The 16,044-nt window shown below is 37.7% G+C and overlaps 3 protein-coding genes across 3 annotated transcripts; 2 read left to right on the plus strand and 1 right to left on the minus strand.

The window, feature by feature from the left end:
* Window positions 1-2,535: 2,535 nt before the first annotated feature.
* On the plus strand, window positions 2,536-6,661 carry Cbr-ncx-4 (the record flags this gene model as incomplete). The annotated part of the gene is made up of 11 exons (XM_045244860.1): window positions 2,536-2,750; window positions 3,565-3,653; window positions 3,706-3,930; window positions 3,979-4,130; window positions 4,157-4,360; window positions 4,451-4,586; window positions 5,685-5,806; window positions 5,857-5,994; window positions 6,040-6,215; window positions 6,259-6,514; window positions 6,560-6,661. 11 exons carry the CDS (start codon window positions 2,536-2,538, stop codon window positions 6,659-6,661), a joined length of 1,815 nt encoding a protein of 604 aa, XP_045092500.1.
* A 261-nt stretch (window positions 6,662-6,922) lies between these two features.
* CBG03867 lies at window positions 6,923-8,197 on the minus strand (the record flags this gene model as incomplete). Its single annotated transcript, XM_002639251.1, has 4 exons — window positions 6,923-7,166; window positions 7,215-7,318; window positions 7,939-8,082; window positions 8,129-8,197. The coding sequence occupies 4 exons, from the start codon at window positions 8,195-8,197 to the stop codon at window positions 6,923-6,925; spliced, it is 561 nt and encodes a 186-aa protein (XP_002639297.1).
* Window positions 8,198-9,280: 1,083 nt separating this feature from the next.
* Window positions 9,281-15,601, plus strand: CBG03866 (the record flags this gene model as incomplete). Its single annotated transcript, XM_002639250.1, has 21 exons — window positions 9,281-9,369; window positions 9,438-9,548; window positions 9,590-9,730; window positions 9,781-10,170; window positions 10,218-10,403; window positions 10,448-10,712; window positions 10,761-10,828; window positions 10,874-11,522; window positions 11,576-11,741; window positions 11,788-11,951; window positions 11,997-12,259; window positions 12,304-12,734; window positions 12,778-12,978; window positions 13,031-13,571; window positions 13,617-13,887; window positions 13,929-14,200; window positions 14,245-14,367; window positions 14,416-14,674; window positions 14,718-14,975; window positions 15,021-15,173; window positions 15,218-15,601. Coding segments are annotated over 21 exons (5,385 nt in total), but the record flags the coding sequence as incomplete, so codon positions are not given.
* Window positions 15,602-16,044: the final 443 nt, after the last annotated feature.

Consider the following 16,044-nt stretch of genomic DNA (forward strand, 5'->3'; position numbering starts at 1 on the left):
TAGAGAACATACTAGCCAAGGCAGATGGATGAAACAAGTAGATTTCAAAGTACTGTGAATCGAAATTTAGAAATTCTTTTCAAATAACCAGGTGCTTCGGAAGTAGTGTTTTTAATGAGTGATTAATGTGCAAGGATGAAGAGTTTTTGACGCTTCTTGAAGTTTACTCCGGAAATTGATGCAGCATCATTGGCTCGGTTTGTTTAGGTGAAGAACAAGAACGCGTATATTCGTGTTTTATGGTTTCTGTCTGACATAATAGCCAATATTCATTTTATCTGGAAATCCGAGTGTTTGAAAAACATTATGGGATTTTAAAGTTTTGCCTGATAGTGAAAACGTTTGGATTCGCTTGGTTTAGTCATTTTTTCTTAACAATATATAGTTGGTGTGGAAATGTACTGGCAACCTGTCGAGAATTAGATATGGACAAAAATTTCAATCACATTGTTTAGTACATTATCTTATCACTTGTCAGCCATTTATATGACTTAAATATGAAAAAAAAACTGACTTATATGGCTTCTATGGTCCAGGATCCAAGGGTACATCAAAAAAAACGAACATCCAGAGTGCATCGAGTGTTTACATTACTTGAGAATGTATATAGTAGGTACATAAGGGTCTAGGAAGTTTTAGCCTATAATTAGGTTATTTATAATTTTGAGTAAAAAGCGAAACATTTTGTAAAAATAGTTTTTTTTTCATCCTCCCGTACCACAAAATTCCATGTACCCTTGTAACCGATGTACCCTCAAAACTAGATGTACCCTTGGATGGATTTCCCGATCAGGTATAGAAATAGAGGCTCTAGGAATCTTCTCTTATTAATCGTCCCCTCTGTTTTGAGATTCCCCCGAAAAAAACAGTAGTTTGCTCATTATTCAGATCTTTGTTATTCACCAAAAACTACTCTGAGACCTAAGCTTCTGTCTTTCTCTTCCTAAGTCCTTTACGGTCTTCGTAATCCCTCTTCGGAAAATCCGTGCACCCATAGTCAGTCGTCTTCTTCTCCTTGTTTACCCACTCATTTTTCCATCAATTTCTTTCTTCTTCTTCAGCAGCATCACCAATCGTCGTCTTCTTTTTCTGTTTCTCCAGAATCTGTATTGGTTGGTGGGGCGGCACGTCATAATCCAGTCTCAAGTATCAGCTTACGAGTGCATTCCTTCTTTATTTGTCCTTCTTCTGGAAAGGGGCTCCCACAGATTCTATTTTTCTTTTTTTTGAAAGAAAAAGAAAAAACGCTTTTCCTTTTGCCCATTTTTTTTTCAAATCCTGCGGGCGGAACTTCCATTAAATGTTGTGCAATTTTCACTTTTTCCCCTCCCTTTTCCTCCAATTTTCTTTCATTTTTCCGGTTTTATTCTTAAAAAGGAGTCAAAAAGCTTTCCATTTTTATCAATCATTTTCCTTTTATTACTCCCTTTTTCTGTTCAAAAAAGATAATCTCTCTTCTCAAAAAAAAGGAGCTTATTCGTTCGAAAATGGCTCCTCCCTCCGTCTGATATCAGTTCTCCACATCATTTCGGTTTGCCGAAAAAAAGTGTTGGAAGAAAAAGAAGAGATCATCCGAGAAGATTTTCACTTCTTTGAAAAAAGTGTTTGGAAAAAAAAACTTTAAGATTTATTCATAGAGATATTTGTCATTTTCTTTTGAGCGCTATTTTATAAGCTGTGATCGTTTAGACAGTTTTTTCTTTTGAAGTTTCGATGCTGTCAACTTTGGACGTTCTCTGGAGCCACAGAGTTCGATCCACTGCGGCATGCGGATGCGCTCTAATGAGAAGGGGCGTGTCAACGTTTTAGGCCGACAGAGAGCAATTCTAAATACCCTAGCAGTTCGAACCCTATTTGAAGACAAAATAACTGGCAGAGATTATTGCAAACTATTTAAAAATGTTTTGTAGCTATTCTGAAAATATCTGTAACTGTCCAAAGTGGTATTTTTTCTAGATCACTTATTAACATTTTTTGAAACTTCAAAACGTTTTCGTACATTTGCAAAATTGCAAAATTAGCTATCACAATTTTCCAGCAAAAAATCTGCTGAAATCGAATGATGTTATATGTATTTTGCTCTCCCCATCACACCCCATATTTTTATTTTTATGTTACTAATCGGTAGATGTTGATCTGGTAAAACTCCTTCTTTTTTTCTCATTTCCGAATCTCTAATTTCCGAATGAATCATATTTTTTGGGGAGAATAAACGAGAGAAAAAATATATCAATAAAACATGAATATCATCAATAATCCTTCAAAAAAGCTCAGAAGAAGACGTTCGTGTTAATTTTTGTTTCAAACTTTGGTTTTTGGAAAACAAGTATCTCTATTCAAGTTTTCTCCTCCTTTATTTTCGAAACCAAAGTTTTCAGCCTCAAAAATACTAAATTTTTCATTGTCGTTTCTTCATTTTTTCTCCGTTTTTTCCTATGTCCGCCCATTGTCACTTTTTTCTTGTTGTTTTTTGGAACTATAATTCTATTGCATTTTTTAAAAATTTTATTTATTAAAAATAGAAAACTCTTCAGAATGCGAGTCGGTTCAACCGTCCGAAGTCGTACCAAGGCGAGGGTCGTTCGCCGACTGATTCTGATTCCTGTGGCTATGGTAGCTCTGTTGGGCGCAGCAAGTATGATGAGGGATCGAAGGAGTCCAGAGAGAGATCCAGAAATGATTATGCCGGGAATGACGCCTGGAAATGTGTCAAAACCTTTTTGGAAAGCGTTCATACCAACTTGTAACAGGTGAGTATCAGATAAAATTTTGGGAGAACTATGTAGTAAAGTAGTGGAGGGGGAGACCCAAATTTTTCGAATATGACGCCAAAATGCGGGTGTCCCATTAAAATGGAAACAAGGCGTTTTAGCCAAAGCCTATAAATTCAAAAGCATAATTTAAAAAAATTTTAGAAAAAATAAATGGGAAGTTTTGCTGATTTTCGCTAATTTCAGTACTATTTTAACTGGATTGTTTTTCAAAATTTTCAACATAGTTTCTCTTCAATTAGGAAATCCGAATAATGGCGCTGAACTCAAAAAATTTGGTAGCTATCGTGCGCCCGGTCTAGCTTCTCCCGCGTGGCTCAGTCCGTAGCGGCGCCGCACTTTCAATGCCCGTCCCACAAGTTCAACTCATCGAGAGGCCTATATGAACAAAATTTTGAGACAGTAATTTTTCATGTCCCCTCACCTTTGAACTTTGTTCTCTTCTATTGTTCACTCAAGTCTAGATTTCAAACTACAAAAAGTACTTTCTCAATTTTCTCCCTTCCCACAGTCAATCCTCTCAAAAAACGTTTTTTTCTCTTTCTTAAATTTCTTCCGGTTTGTTCTCGTCAACTACTTTTCTCTTAAAAACTCGTGGGTACTTTTTTCCTTCACAACTTGAGTAGGATAAAAACCGGAAGTAGTTCAAGCCTCTTTTTGTAAGAACCCCAACGGATTTTCGTAGTTTTTCACAAGAGGAGCGGAGATCACGGATTCTGAGAAAGTTCTGAAAAAATGTCAAGTAAAAAGGGCCCGGAAATATCTGAAGGTATCTGAATCCTATAATTTTCAGGACACTCACCCCACCAGCTCCAGAAGTCAATGATGATGGACAGTTCCCACCAGATCCATTTTCTCTGGAACAGCGGCAAAATGGATTTGGTTAGTTTTCCTTAAAATTTCTTATCACAAAACGATCAGATATACATTTTAGTGATTCTCCATATGTGCGGTTTGATCTACATGTTCGTTTCCCTTGCAATCGTCTGTGACGAGTTCTTCGTTCCTTCTCTAGATGTTCTTACCGAGAAACTTCAGTTATCTGATGACGTGGCAGGTGCCACATTCATGGCAGCCGGAGGATCCGCTCCTGAATTTTTTACATCGGTCATTGGAGTGTTCATTGCTCAGAATAATGTTGGAATCGGAACTATCGTTGGTGAGTGGATCTATAAAGGATAGAAAAGAAAAAAAAACCGAATTCCAGGATCTGCTACATTCAACATTCTCTGCGTCTTGGCATTCTGTACTCTCTTCTCGAAAACAATTCTGGATCTTACCTGGTGGCCATTGTTCCGTGATGTTTCTATCTACATGTTGGCTCTTGCGATGCTTGTATTCTTCTTCATGGATGAAATTGTGAGTCCTTCTAAAGAGGATCCCAGTTATATTCACTGTTTCTTCTTCAGATTACCTTCCCAGAAGCTTTGGCCATGTTCACTATCTACATTCTCTACTGTACGGTTATGAAATTCAACGTTCAATTGGAAGGACTCGTCAAAGGAGGCTCCGATTCAGAGGAGGCATCAGCTCACGAGACACAGAAACTGGCAGCTGACGTCCCACACAACAATAATAATAATGATGTGGTTAGTTTTAATGAGACTCATTCAAAACAATTAGAAAGAGAGAGAGAAAAGTAAACGATGCATTTTTTTCTTCCACTAAAACTTTTTCAGACTCAACTCGAAGGGAACGACCTTCGTCGTAGATCGTCAGCCCGTCGTCAATCAGTTCCAATTCTTCATTCTGGAACAATGTTCAGAAATGGAATTATGCAATTGATGAATCACACACTGGAACAACTACCAGAAGGTAAACATATCGACGACGTTATTTAGAATTCAACGTGTCGGCTGGGGAGATGAATTTTATATTAGGCGAAGAGATTTTTGAGCAAAAAGGGTCTTTTGAGGTTTTTGGAGAGTGCTCGTTGGGCTTCTACTTGAAAGTTTTTTTTTGTTTTCTTTGGAGTGTTGGTTATAGTGGTTTTATTATTTTTGGGATGAAGGGGTAAAATAGGAAAAATACATAGAAACAAAGAAGGATCAAAAATGGGAAATAAGGGTCAAAGAATGTTTTTGGCATGATGAAACGCAACAGTGTGGGAATCTGATTGTTTGGGTTTTCGAATTTCAAATTTCAGAATTTCTAAAGTTCGAGGGTTTGGAAATTCGAAGCCTCAAAAACTCAGAATTTCAGAAGCACTGAAAATGAGAGAACAGGAAAATACAGATTCTACATAGATTCAAAAATTCAGAAAAAATTCAAAAATCTAAATTTTTCCGAAATCGTGAAATTTTAGAGTTTTCGAACTACCAATTTTCTTTGCACGAACATTTTACTTCCAAAGGGTTACTTTCCGAATTTCCAATTTTAAAAAATTCCGAAGATTCGAGTTTTTAAAATTCTGAATCTCTGAATTTTTGAATTTTCGAGTTTTCGAACTTCCGACTTTTTGAGATTCTTAATTCAGAAGTTACCTAATTTCTGTCTTTTTGGATCTCCAAAAAACCGAAAATCCAGAAATTCAGAAACGTGATATTCGGAAAGTTGAAAATCGGATGCTCAGATACCTGAAAATCCGAAAAATCAGAATTTCGGAAATTCTGAAAACTAGAAAAAACTTAAAGCTTGCCAAAACGTCCAATCTGGAAATTACCGAAATCCTGAGTTAAGAATTCCTGAAACTCCAAAAACAACTTTATAAGATTGAGCCCAGGAGGCTTATCCCTGGAGAGGTATAGACCGACTGGTTGAGATATAAAATGAGTTCAATTAACACTGATGCACTTTTTGTGATCTAAATTCATTTCTTGAATTTATAAAGATTTCTAACTCGCCATAAGCCCGTCAGCAGTAGTATTCCCTCGTTGTACATCGGAAGTCATCAAAAACAACGTACTCATTCAGATTCGGAGGAAGACGACAGCTCAAGAAGTCGGAGCAATGTAAACGTGGAGTCTCATGACATGCATCGCCTGAATGTCAATCAAAGCGTTCCGGATAGACGTTCGTCACAGATTGAAGAGATTGTAAGTGTCAATCTTCTCGCGAAACGGAGAAGATGTTGTTTATTTTTCAGAAGTCCCTTCTGGAAGAGGAAGAAGAAAAACCACTTGATATGACATGGCCGGAAACCTGGATGAAACGGTTAACCTATGTTTTGTTGGCTCCAGTGGTTGTCCCGATGTGGGTCACCATTCCAGATGTCCGAAGACCAGTGAGCCCTTTCATTCGAAAGACGTAGAGAATTTTCATGTTTCAGCACAACCGTCAATGGTATCCTGCTACATTCATCATCTCGATTCTCTGGATTGCATTCTTCTCGTATTTGATGGTTTGGTGGGCAAACACCATTGGAGAAACATTTGTGATCCCTACTGAAATTATTGGATTGACTATTTTGGCAGCTGGAACCAGTATTCCAGATTTAATAACAAGGTTAGATAGAGAGTTTTGGAAAGCTAAACAATACCAATTTCAGCGTTATCGTTGCTCGTAAAGGACTCGGAGACATGGCAGTTTCCAGTTCCGTCGGATCCAATATTTTTGATGTTTGTGTTGGTCTTCCAGTCCCTTGGCTTCTTTACTTTTTGATGGAATACATCCGTAATCCAGGAGAACCTCTTACCCCGATTTCTGTCAGTTCGAAAGGTCTTCTCTGCTCCGTTGGAATGCTTTTCATCATGCTCATCGTTCTGGTCTTTGCCATTTTCCTATCTGGATGGAAGATGAATAAGGTATGGTTGTTAAAGATTTCAGAATTCAATAAATTTGAATTTCAGATATTCGGAATTCTGATGATCGTCTCTTACATCTTCTTCTGCGTGTTTTCAGTTGGCCTAGAAACTGATAAATTGGTTTGCCCGTTAAATATTTGCGGATAGATCACAGTCTATAGTTATTTCTCATTCTTCTCATGGTCTGCTTTAACGGGTGAAACGTTTTTCAAAACAAACCTAGTGACTTTTACCACTGAATTCACACATATTTTTCTTCTCCTCGTCTTCCCATTTTTCTCTTTTCCTGTAAATATTTCACTTTCTCTTTCCCAGGCACATTTAGTTGTTAACGCATTTATTATTTGTCAACTTGTACAAATTTGTGTCATTATTCATTCAACAATAAAACTTTTTATTTTGAAGTATTTAGGCCAATGGAATATCAACTTCTTCTCCCAATTCAGATGTTTCATTTACTGTCTTCACGACTGGCTCTGTTGTTGGATTCGTGGTTTCCGAAGTTATGAAACGGGCGGCTCTTGAAGAAGAACTTCCATGTGGATTCTCCTCATCCAACTCGGCAGAATCGAACCGACGTTGGGCTTCTTCTTTGTTCAAATTCACAGATTCATGCTCTGGTTCAGCATTCCATCCTCCCGAGTTTTCGGATCTGAAATTTTTTAAACAACTTTTAATTTTTAAAAAATTTGGATCTCACTGAATAGCGCCTTCTCCTCCAGCATTGCATAATGGGGTATTACAGCAGCACAATGATATTGGAATGTTTTGGAATGTCGTTCCGATACATTTGTTTTGGGCAAACTGAAAGTAATAAATAAGTGGGACAGAGGTATTTGGGTCAACTTCTAGACTTCTAGATATTTTCGATTCTGCCAATAAGTGATTTCCGAATTTCAAGAAATGAAAATTATATTGTCTTCACAGGGTGGCGCACAACTACGCGAACTAATAAAAGCAGGTCGATACAAGTATCTTGGAAACACCGAAAATGGTAGAAACATAATTTCACATTTGATTCAAAGCTAATGAAATTTTCTAAGCTGTTTCTCAAGTTTAGGTGTGATATGATTGACCAAAGATTAGTAGCGGAATCTTTCTTGCACACATATTTCCAAGAGATGAAGCAACCTTGACAAGCGATAACTCAGCTCAAAACTGTTCAAATAATTTGAAACTTGGCCAGTTTACTAATGAATTAATTTAATTTTAACACTCCAAATTTGAGCCCAGTACAACGCTTTACTAAAATTTTATGTTAGTACAAACTTGAGTCCGGGTAATTATGCGCCACTCTGTAAGTATCACCCGATCTTATCGGAAGTGTTTTTATACCTTGTTTTCTAACAATTAAAGGTCTTATATTCTGCCCTAATCAACGAAGTTTGAAGAATTCAATAATGATCCCAAAAATCCACGCTTACCATACATCTCCACATACTACATCCAGCCTTTGTGACTTCAATCAAAGCAGCTGCTGATGCAGTCATATTATAGCAATAGGCAGCAGAATTGTCACAGTTTATAGTAGCAGTTCCAACTGATGTTCCTTTGATGAATTTGAGACCCTAACAATAACTAAATCTAGATCAAAGTTCGTGTGTTAGGAAATACCGTATGACATTGTATGGCGAAAGTTCCAGAGATGATCAGTGCAAGGGTAATAACAACAAATCGAAACATCTGAAAGTGGGAAGTGGTTGATAGGAGAATGAGGAAGAAAAAGGAAAAATATAGAAGACGTAGTCGTAAATGTTGACCTTGTTCTTTCTTCTTTGTGGGAAACAAAGAAGTGGAGAGTGTGTATGTATTGTTGAATGAAATGAAAATCAGGGTTAGTTTATTATCAAATGGATACGCAGACACACTCATATCATTTGGTAATTTGATTCCAAAGTTTATATTGTAACCCTTGTGCTAATGTAAACTTCCAGATTCTTCTCCCAATTATTTTTTTCGAAATATCATGAGTCATGATAAGTCATTGGAATAAGGATGATCTGTGGTTGGAAAGAATTGCGAAAAGATCACAAAGAATTATATTCCGATGCATTGAGAGTTCTTCTGGGTTAATTGTGTCAAGTAAGAAATCAATAAAGCCAGGAGGATAGGGTACGTGGCTCTCCGAAATCCAGGTAATCCATATTTGAAAGGTCATATATGCTGTACCCCTGCCAGCTAGTATCTGATCAGTTCTTGCTTAAATTTTCCTCTTCCTCGTAACTTGGAAAAATTGAACAATGGTCAAGGTAAGCATATAATTGGGCGTTTGAGATGCTGTATTTCCTCTAATAGAAGCCCCCCAAACCGTTAACTTTGAGCTCAATTATCTCGGTCCCTGCGGAAAATAGTAAATAATTTTCAACTAATAAAAATTGGGAATAATATGATGAAATCACAGGAATCCGGACAATTGAGCTCAAAGTTGGTGGTCTCGGTGGGCTTCTATCAAAGGAAATACGGTATCCAGACTTGGCCGGGTGGGGCCGAGTCTTTTTCCGATTTTTCAAAGCCCGGCCCGGCGTTTCTGGCGCCCGATAGCATTTTTACAAAAATGATTTAGCAGGACAAATGATTTGAAAGCATAGAAAAATTATAACAAAAAAACAAAGAAAAAATATGCAAACAGCACAGAAGTTGGCTCAAAGCAACAAAACTTTTGATACCGGGACTACCGGGTCGGGCCGACCTTGAAAACTTTTACCGTCTTTTCACGTTTATGAAAATTTCTAATTTCAGGTCAAAGAAAAAAGTGAATTGGTGACAGTGAATGCGGGTGAAAATTTGAAGAAGCTGATGGAAAAGGAATTTGTAAGACCAACGAAACACTTGGTTCTTTTGCCTTATTTCGAAGAGTGAGTGGGTGCATAAATTATTAAAAATCATCACATAGACAAACCCTGATCAAAATGTGTTTTCTCAGACTAGAATCAGCTGCCGACAAAAACCTTCAATTCATTCTAAACGGGATGACAGCTGCTTTTCTGACTGAAAATTCGGTGGAAGCCACAGAATATACCGATATGTTTGTCAAGTAAGTTATAAGTGATTTCCAGAATAAAGAATCGATTTCAGACACCTCCGCCAATTCGGTCTTCGAATGCCGAAAGAAACGTTTCTGAAACTCATTCGATTTTTCTATGAAGCTCTACTCAGAAAGGATCAGAATCGGGATTTGATGATCACTGCGTGTTATGGATTTGGGAAAATGATGAAGTAGATTTCGACGCCTTCATGCTTTAAGTTTCTTAATTCTTTTTTTTCAGACTAACCAGATGCGGATCTTTTGGATATCGTGACTTGGTTCTTGACTGGAAACCAGTTTATGATTTGTATATTCGAGCATTGAACGGGAAGATCAAACCGGATATTTCTACACATTTGAATGAAGCAATCGTTCCATTCTCTCTTTTTTATCACCCAGAAAGCCATGGAGAGATTTTTGAAACTCTTCTTCAGGAAATCACAATTGGAAGTCATATTTATATGGAGCAGTTCATGCAAAATTGTAGAATTTTTCTGACTGTCGAAGGGATGAATGAAGAGGATGCAAAGAAGTATACAGTGGGAAAATGGATCAAAGAGATCTGGGATTTATATCTGAAAGCAGATATGAACACATCATGGACTTCCATCGCTGTTGAGTTTATGTCTGAGTTGGTTTCAGAAAATTTTGATAGTTTTCAAAACCAAAAACTTTCAGATTATGCTATTTCCATCCAGGGGCATACGACCTGAGTCCACACTATAACGTGCTCTTCACTAAAATGATGAGAAGTTTCGAATTAACGGTTCGTGGAGGAAAAGTGGCTGTTGGTGATGGACAGGAGGTTTTCTCAAACACACATTTAGCATCTATCTGTGTCTATACAATTGGTGGACCGAATTCGTTAGTTTATCTTTCTGCAGGAGTTATTAACTTTCATCTTAAAGGTCCCTGTCCTATTTCCAACGTCTTATGAAATACATTCTTTTCAATGTGCATCCATTGAATGCTGGAGAACACACTGAACAGATTGGATCCTTCTTGACAGACTTCATCAGTCAATTCAAAGGTCGATTGAAGGATGAGAGACTCAGATACAAGAAACGTCAGTGTTCCAAAGAATACTACCTCAATGACTCTGATGTTGACGCTGTCACGACGTCTATTATGGATGTCGTCGTTATGTTGATGTTCTCGTCAAGTTTTCAGGATGTGAGTTTTTGTTTTTTAGGCCGAGTTATCCAAATGTTGATTTTTCAGAACTACAAACTGGTACACAATTTAACAACTGTCAACCGTGAATTGGTTGCTCCGAAACTACTGGATCAGTGAGCAGATTTCAGTCAAAAGAAGATTCAATACTTTTTTTTCAGCCTCTACTCCTCACTTACTGCAGTCAGTGAACCCCATCGCCTATCAGTTATCATTGAAACTATCTCCGCGATTATTTTTGAAGTTATCCGTCAACCAGATTCCAACTACCGTACTCCACAAGACATCACTTTTGATTCAACGTGGCTGAAACTTCTGGAAGAAGAGAGAAAGAACTGGCCTTCTTACAAAACTGGAAGTGAGGTTCCAGAAATCAAATCTCACCAATTCAAAAGTCTTCGTGCCCACGCATTCTACATAATGGAGGTTTTCGTCAATCATATCAATGTGAGCGATGTCGATCGAACTGCATTCATCTTCAAGACTCTGATCGTTTTGTTCTCTTCGTTCCCACTTATGGATTTCTCTGCTTCCATCGAATTCCATGGCAAAGAAATGACTGAAGATGATAAAATTCTTTGTCTCCTTTCCAAAAGAATCCCTCATCTTGTGGAATTTACACTGAACAAGATTTTGGATGTTATCACTTGTTTATCAGTGGTTGCTCCTAAATGTTCCGGACAATCTGCTGGAGCATCAATCTCGAACGAATCACAAAAACAAGTTGGAGAAGAAGAAGCTGTATTGAAATCTGGAATTAGTCAACTAGTGAAAGTGCTTTTCGAAAGAGTCGACGAAAAATTGAGAAAAGTAAATTGAGAATTTTTAGTATCCAGCTTAAAAATATATACTATTTTTTTCAGACTCTCTTCGAGCGTCTTTTCAGCTATATCACAACTGTCGAGTTTTCAAATAACCTCGCTACTGAGCTTCTTTCATCTCTTGTTATGTCGGCTGTTTGGATCAGTCGAGATGCATTCCGTCATTATGGAGAATTCATTTCCAAAAAACTGAAAGAATTGATAACAGGTCGCTCAAAAAGTTATAATCATAAATTAACTGGATTCTAGTTCAGATGATATCCAAAAAACCCGAACTCCACCATCATCTGTTCTCTTTTATGTGGAACTTGCTCGTCCGTTGTTTGCGGCAACTCATCAGATGATTCTGGAGAATGAATCTCTTCTGTTTGGCATTCTGGAAATGTTTCTTAGTTGTCAGGACTCCACCATTCACAAGGTAAAAATTACTGTATGCTTTGTAAAGATTCTGATTTAATTTAAGTGTGCCACATTCGGAGTAACTACTTTCTTATCAGTTCTTCTGTACATTGAAACAGAAGCGACGGCATCTCCGGAGAACGACGTCTTCGCCAAACCGTTACAAGAATGGAATCCAATAAAATACTGGGCAAAGTGCAGCGAGTACAAGGACACAAATATCAGATGGTACATCCCAGCAAAACCGGAAATTGAATGTGCTGAGAGAATTTCCAATAAGTTTTTCTTTCCGTATATTGCGAAATTGAAGGAAATGGATCATGATAGGTGAGAGTTTTCTGGAATTTCCTGGGAATTTCGGATTATTATAGAGACACATTTCGTCGGATAATCAACCATTTGATGACGGTTATGCAGGATTTAAAAGTGCTTCAACATCCGGAATCTCTACGTCCGATTACTGACATCTACACTCCATTCTGTCTTCCGATTCCTTCTTCTTCACTTGGTGTTTCTTGTTCTCTTGAATACGAATTAAAAGGACCAAATGGAGAGAATATCCGAGAAGAGATAGTTTCGATGATCGAGAAGATTTCTAAAAAGATTCAAGACCCAGTATCGCTCACAAATCTATCGATTCTTGCATTCAAATGTCTTGGGAAAAAGAGAGCTTCCACAATGGATTCGTCTGTGGAGTCATTTTTGACGGATGCTCATGTTGTTATGGTTGATTCTACATACGGCAACGCAGTCAAATCATCTCAACATACAATGGATACGATAGCATTTGTGAAACATCAAAGTTCTTGTCGATCAATCAATCTCAAATATGGACCTTCTTGCTGGAGCAATGAGTTTGATTTTGGAATTGGGATGGCTGAAAGATGAGAATTCAACGATTCGTCTTGATGTCTGGGATGCTGTTCTTCGTATTAAAGTTTTTGACGAACTCAAAATTTGTGTTCTTTTCGAGGAAATTTGTAAAGAAATATTGGCATTAAACAAGCTTTCAGTCTATTGGAGAGGATCCAGAGAGACTCATGAAGGTATTATTATTATAAAGGGTTTTTATACACTGAAAGTTTCAAACTGTTCCAGAGCGGAACAAAAAAGTAGCAGCCATTGCTATCGGTTTGATGACAAATTCAGATTTCTGGAAGCAGTTTCTAGACGATGACTCTTTGAAAAAGCAAACTGACGTATGGTTCAATTATCAAATAACCAAGGAGACATCTAAAAAAGAACTGGTTGAGATGCTATTCAAAAAACACATCAAGAATCAAAACCATCATCATACTCGAGAGAATTTGGCGAGAACAATGGTTTATCAAACCCAAAAAGAGGGATGTGATGAGAGAACGATTGCTCTTTTGCTCTCTCAGTTGAACGATGAACAGTATTACTGTAGGAAAGAGGCAAGGGAATGGTTGACTCACTGGATGTATGAAACGAAACCAAAATCAGTGAGAATCGATTTACCAACACCCAAAAGAATCGATCATGGAGTTTCAATGGAGAGTGGAATTCGAGAAGATAATTTGTGGTTGGTTTATGATTCGGAAAATCTTCCGAATACCGAACAAAAATGGAATGAGATGATTTTTGTCGAAAGAGGAAAGGGTTCTTGTAGATGGGAAAAGTGAGCTATTGTTGTTTTGGAGACACTTAAAGCAAAAAATTCCAGAACCATCAGCGTAGTTCGAAAACGGAAAGATGGCCTTCCTCTGGAATTTAAACAGCTGACGTCTTCTGATTGTCTGGCAATCGATAGCTTTTCCAATTCTGATTTCGTCTCAAATCTCATCAAATCTCGACTGATTGAAAAAGAAGATCACACTCTACCGAATAGACACTTCTTTCGTCTCTTCAAATATATCATTCGCAACTATCCAGAGGAGATAAAACCATTGGATCTCATTCTTCTGAATTTTAAGGAGCTTTTGAAAAGCAAACAAGTGAGTTTCGATTTCTATAAAAAGTGATAAAATGATTTCAGAGAAGTGAGCAATTGCTTGCTGCTGAGCTCTTCATTGGTATTGTACATGGTTTGAAGCATCGATCATTCTCGCAATTGGTATCGTTCTGGAATGATATTAAAATTTCTCTGGACCAGTTTTTCAACATTATGGTCCTGGACGCCGAGCCATCATGGAGTTGTGCTCACGCTTTCATTTTGAATGGAGATCTCAGAAGACATTGGTGGTTTTTGGAGTCGTTGATAACTGGAGCAAAGAAGACAAATAGGTTAACAGAATTTCAACAGGCATTGTTAGTTTTTGACAATTTTTAAAAGTTTAAACTATTGGTTTTAGCCGTTTGTCATCATTGATTTTCAAAGGATGGTATCATGGAGAAATTATGAAAAGAGTCAGTGGAATCGCATGGAATAAACTACAGACAGCAGTTACCGACTCTTTGCGTTATGCAGTTGGGAGGTGAGAGTTCTTCAGTAAACTATTGGAAGTTACCATAATACATTTGAGTGTATTCCGTTCAACTGCTCAAATTTGCGAAAAGAATACAACAGCTACATTGATAAATATTCCTTCTCGATTCGTTCCTGATTCTCTGGACACCACGATTCAGAAAATTATCGAAAAAATCCCTCATTTAAAGTTGACAGAGGATCCAGAAACCGCAAGAAATTGTCAGTCAGATTCAGCACTTGGAAGCCCACGGAGCAGAAAACTTCAGCCACGGAGAAGAAGGAGAAGTATTTCGGAGGATTTGAGAGATCGAATGGTAAATAAAAAACTGTTCTAGTCAGCATGTCTTCTGTTTTCAGTCTTTGATCTACTTCCGAACACTTCTCGAAACTATTATCCAGTACTACGAAAGTTCAACACAAAGTTGGTCGCCGTTTCTTGTTCAAATCCTCCCTAAACTAATGGAATATGCGAATGAAGATGATTATGAAGTATCGGAAGAAACGTATCGCGATGTGGACATCACTCAGAATTCTGCAGTCATCATTCACGACTACATGTCTGCTTCGTGGCTCCGAAATGAGTTTGTGGATAGTATTGTGAATTCATGGGTACAGGTAAGGATCAAGGGTTCTGAAAAAGGGTAAAAGTCAAAGTTTCAGACATTTTTGACACATTCTGAATCTTCTCGTGTCCGTCTGGCTGTTATCAAATTTGTACAAGCGTCCGTCTACTCGAACATGTATCCAATGTGTCTAAAAGCTCGAAGAGAAAAAGTCGAGAATCTTCTGTTCAAGGCGGTGTTTGATCCAGAGGTATGGTACAATTAGAAACTGTTTTTAAATTGAATTCTCTTCAGATATCCGTTCGAAAAGAGGCAGCTAAATGTCTCCTTCTCTTCATCCACTGTGAATACATCCACGTTTCAGAAGAGAAGATCGAAGAACTTTCTCGAATCCTTCAATCAAAAACAGACTTGGAAGCAAATACACATGGTGCAGCTCTTGCTCTTGGAGCTCTAGTCTTGTCCTATCCATTTTCTCTTCCATCAAAAATTCTGAAACCTCTTCGTATTCTGAGCACAACGTGTTCTAAACGGACAATCATTCAGCAATCGATGACAGAAACACTTCGTGAATTCCGCCGTCAACATCGAGACGACTGGGTGAAATCCAAAGAAATATTGGGAGAATCTCTGGTTTTTGATATCGAAAATGCTACTGCCCCTGCCTATTATGCTTGAATGGAAAATAAATTTATTATTCACCCATCGATTTAATACAAGTTAAAAGTTCTCATAGCAGTACTGGGGATAATAAGATGATCACCACAAAGTCTGCTGCTATTCATCCACGTCCATCTATGCGTTGCATCTGGATCTCTGATTCGTTTCAAATTGAATCTCATGTCAACATGAGGAGCTCCCATTTCGGTAAAAGCCACATGTAATGTGAAATCGACTCCATCAAAATTTCGAGGGATTGGGTGAATGTCAAGCAATGTGTACTAAAAAAATTTTTCTCATTTGACCAAGAGTATAATTCTGTTGTTCTGGAGAAAAATTGGAGCTGTGGACGAGAAACACCTACCGTAACCTAGAAATATTTCCACAGCTCCGATATTTTATACCAGTATAATAATCCCCCCCCCCCCCAAAGTTTAACCAATTTTTTCATTACCTTGACA

The sequence above is a fragment of the Caenorhabditis briggsae genome, assembly GCF_000004555.2.
Source record: "Caenorhabditis briggsae complete genome, chrI, whole genome shotgun sequence".
In the NCBI taxonomy this organism is placed as follows: Eukaryota; Metazoa; Nematoda; class Chromadorea; order Rhabditida; family Rhabditidae; genus Caenorhabditis; species Caenorhabditis briggsae.